Source organism: Oryzias melastigma, linkage group LG20, assembly GCF_002922805.2.
Source record: "Oryzias melastigma strain HK-1 linkage group LG20, ASM292280v2, whole genome shotgun sequence".
NCBI lineage: Eukaryota > Metazoa > Chordata > Actinopteri > Beloniformes > Adrianichthyidae > Oryzias > Oryzias melastigma.
In genome coordinates this window covers 2756144-2760664 of record NC_050531.1, presented here as the reverse complement: position 1 = coordinate 2760664, position 4521 = coordinate 2756144, and the positions used below count along the sequence as shown (strand labels likewise).

Here is a 4521-nt window from a genome sequence, read left to right as displayed (position 1 = left end):
GTTGATTTAAATAGACACATTAAAATATGAGGTGTTGTTTTTTTTCTAACTGCATCATTTTCTTTTGTTTGTTTTGCCATTCATAACTAAACACCTAAACCAAGTTATCCAAACCTTAATTCCGTTTTTAAATATATAATTATATTATTTCTGTATTATTTCCTATGTCAGACTTTTCATTTTGAAGAAAAGTAAATGTTTTGTTTTTTTGTTTGTTTTTTTTAGAATATTTTGTCTTATTTTCTGTCTGTTCTCATCCATCCATCAAAATGTTGAAAACATTATATAGGGAAAAAAGTCAGGAGTTTTTTTTTTTTTTTTTTTTTTTTTTTTTTTTAGTGTTTTGTCATCTAACTGTCAAAATACATATTTTATAGGAAAACAATCAGGAGGTTTGTGTTCCCACAGCTGTTGGACTTAATCTAAATCCACATGAGAGTGAATGGACTGATATTTTGTGTTTTTTTTTTGTCACAATGTTCACATCTGGAATGAACAAACACCAGCATCCAGAAAAAAAACCGTTTTCTCCTCAGATTCTTGTGAAACTTGCTTCCCTCCCACACCTCAGCCTTCGGCGTCTGCGTTCTTCAGGGGTTATTTACTGTAAAACCCTGACGGACGGCGACCCGTGGAATGTGAGGGCTCCGATCTCATTATCAGAGTTCTCTTATCGGTCCTCATTTGGGTTGGGATCCGTTCAATGAATGAATGAGAGTTCAGACGCTCAGGAGGCTTTATGTCAACCCAGATTTCTCTTCTTGTTTTCCTTTCAGCACATCTGCGTCATCAGTAAAACTGGAAAGCTGAAGTACAAGATTTGAGATGTTCAGTTTGTTGCATCACTCCTCCTTTGATGAGACACTCCGGGAACAAAGAGGTGTGAGGAGAACCAGACGGAGGACGCTGTGACAGATGGAGAAAGCTTCTGGACCTGGCAACCTCACAACCAGATGATGCTGCTCGGACTCACTGAGGCAGGAAGACCAACCGTCAGAACCCACAACGTGACCTACTGAAAATGAGGAGCAAACACTGAAGATCCAACTTTAATAAATGTAAAAAACACTGAAGATCAGACCTGTGGACTGAAATGTTCACCAACAAACAATTTATTTTATTTGGATTAAATTCTTGAAAAGAAAAAGTGGTTTCTCTTGTTTGTCATAAAGTTTAAATATTGTCATAAAATGCAAAAAATATTTAATCATTGTGTTTTAATTCATACATTTCTGAAATAAATTTGGCATAAATTCAGCATTAAGTGTGTGCATGAATCTATAAACGTAGATTTTATTGAGGTTTATATTTTTATAGACTATAAATATCTTCCTGCAGTTAGAAAGACGACATCAATTCCACTAAAACTTGATAAACTCGTGTTTTATTTGACTAGAAAACGATCTAATTCACAACAATTTGCTAAGCTAACGTCACCTTACAAGTGCAATATCTGTCTTTTAATTTGTTCTTTTTGTGTCTTTACAGGATTAAATTACTTTGGTTCTTTATTGATGGATTTTTGAAGCTGAGATTTCAAAATGTCAGATAAAAATGAGCTGTTACATCAAGAGAACATTGTGTTTAATATGAATAATTCTGAATATTTGTAAATTCATTTGTGCAAATCTAGTAACGAAATGTTTCTAAAAACAAAATGTCTATACAATTTTTATTTTTTAACTAAAATATCTGATTTTTTAGTCACTACGTATCCAAACATTTAAAAAATTGTGGTTTCTATCAATCAAAGTCCCTTGAGATAAATCGACAATATTTCACAACAATTAAAAACTAAGTTAATATTTTATTAAAGAGCAATAAAATTTATGTTTTTTTAACATGTTTATGTGTCATTTTTTTCATGATAGGGAACATATATAAAGAAAATTAAGCTCAAACTGACATTTCTGAGTCTTTATCCAAACTGTTGTGAGTCAGGAGCAGATGAAAAAAGTGCTGCTGGAAAAATGTTTTATTTGTGATTTATCTTTTTTTTCTTTGATCTGTTTAACATTTTAGATGTTAAAATGATCACTAATTTACTATTTATCCAGTCTTTAGCTTGTCAGATAACTGTTGTGAATAAACGTAATCTAAAGACACAACAGAGAACTAAAATGTTTTTTTTACAACATTCAATTCTTTTTTTTATAAGTATGTTTTGTTGCCTTTTCAAACAAAATAACACACAACACAAACCAGCACAGCAGATAAGTACCCAGTTAAAGAATACACAGAATCTACGCTAAAATAATATGTTGGGATACATCCTTCAATTCTAATTTAAAAAAAAACATGAGTTTAATCCAGTCTGGGTCTTTAGGCAAGACTGTCCACGCTACGGCCTAACTATGTGGCCACAAGGTGTCCCAAGTCTGGGTCTCCCTGTGCCGGTCCCCAGCCCGGATAAATACAGGGTTGTGTCAGGAATAGCAAAATCTCTGCCAAATCATGACGGGATAACCTGAAAGGTAAAGAGCAATTTTGGCTGCAACAAAAGCAAAAACCGTTGGAAATGTAGTCTTTTTCTTGTTGTTCAGTCTCTACTGAACTCATAAAAGCAACAGAACTGAGCCCAGCACACACCCTCCTTCATGCTGTGGCATCACACACGTCTTGTTTTCATTGTTTGGGTGGTAAGAGTCAATTGTGCATGTCTTCAGACTGCATGCTTCACTGCACAAAGCGCTCTGAGGGGCTACGCACTCTTGATTTGCAGTCACCTTAAACTCCAAACCCTCCGGACAGGAATGCAGCGCTGCTGTCATCACACTTTGCTGAAGTGTCTTTAATTAACCCCAGAACACTTTTGCTACAAAAAGTTACACCATCACTTTTGCTGGGTAATTTTTACCCATATATAAGGAGGAAAATATGACAAAACATGATAAATTAAAGTAGGTTTTTTTATTTATTTATTTTTACAACTTTTTATGCAACAAAATGGAAAAGAAAAACTTGAAGATCCCCAAAACAGCTTGAAAATTATTTTAAAAATTAGGCATAAAGCTAGAAAAGTTGCATTACCGGTGATAATGCTAATGTATTTGTAGTAAAATTTGTAGTAAAATTGCTGAAAAAATTGCTTAAAAATAAAAAATGCTTAAAATCACAAATACATGCCAATTTCCCAAAAATATTTAGTGTGTTGCCTAAATGTGAGCTAAACTCCAAATTAGCCCCAAAAGCTTGATACTTAAATACTAGCAAAAGTGAGGAATAGCCTAAAACTCCTCAGTAAACTAAATTAGCCAAAAACGTTAGCATGTTGCTAAAATAGAAGCTAAACTTCAAATTAGCCTATAAAAACCTCAGTAGATTAAAAATCAGCCCAAAACATTTTCATGTTGCTAAAATATGAGCTAAACTCCGAATTAACATAGGAAAACTTCAGTAAATGCCAAATTAGCCACATAAAAAACTAGCACATTGCTTAAATACTAGCTAAACCTCTAAAATACCTAATATAAAATACCCAAATACCTAAAATTCTTCAGTAAACTAAAGTAGCCAAAACCATTAGCCTGTTGCAAAAATAGAAGCAAAACTTTAAATTAGCCTAAAAACCTGTCGATAATAAATTAGCCAAAAACGTTAGCATGTGGCTAAAAGCTAAACTCCAACTTTTTTTTAAAATGATGAAAATATAACCATTGAATATAATTAAAGGTTTGTTGCTAATCTAATAAAAAAAAATGAAATTTGAAGACTTTCTCATTATTTTCCTATGGGACATATTTTACTCAATGTTTCAGAAACTAAAATACCAAAAATACTAGCAATAATGTCTTTGACAAGCTGAACGTTTTGATACCAAGATTGCTGAAATCTCTGAAAGTATGATTGAATTTTTACTTTGTTTGATTGTTTTTTTTTTTTATTATTTCAAGCCTTAAAAGTCATAGAATAATCCAACAAATGATTACAATACACAGATACATTATCAATTAAAGTCAGTTTTGATTTGTTGCTTGAAATGTAGTGGGAAGAAGCAAAGTAATAGAACACCACCTGTGTTTAGTTATTTATTTTTATTAAGATGTATCAGATTAAGTCCAAATTATGCATCAAGTGAAATATTCATTTGAACTTCATCTAATTTATATGTAATACTCATTGATTATCATCAGAAAACATTAATTATTTCACAACTTCACACACTTTTATATGAAATATATGTATTTGTTTGGAGTTTTAATGAACATAAACACTGAAAAATTACACTTCAGGACTTTTTAAGGCTTTGCTGTTCCAATAACTTTCAAAAAAGTTTGATTTTTTTTATCACAGTTTGTAAAACATGCAGATAAGAAAGATGCAGAAACCCTGAACAAATTACCGAGCTGTAATGTTTCTGTGAGTGCAGTGCGATGCACAGAGAGCAGCATTGTGCGTCCTGCTCCCGTCCCATGTCTCCTTATCATAAAACATCGACACTTAGCTGGTAACTTATCCCGGCTCGGATGCCCCCAGCGCTGCCCTGGGAACTCACGGGCCTTTGTCCCTCACCTTAATGCG

General features: G+C 33.0%; 1 protein-coding gene across 2 annotated transcripts in view; it reads left to right on the top strand.

The window, feature by feature from the left end:
- Positions 1-1147, top strand: part of prtfdc1a (phosphoribosyl transferase domain containing 1a) — a 12142-nt gene extending 10995 nt beyond the window's left edge. For both annotated transcript variants that reach the window (XM_024280679.2, XM_036217489.1), the window contains one exon: positions 777-1147. In XM_024280679.2, the coding sequence (XP_024136447.1) occupies positions 777-824 (48 nt within the window). In that variant the 3' untranslated portion in view covers positions 825-1147. The remainder of the gene's footprint in view (positions 1-776) is intronic.
- Positions 1148-4521: the final 3374 nt, after the last annotated feature.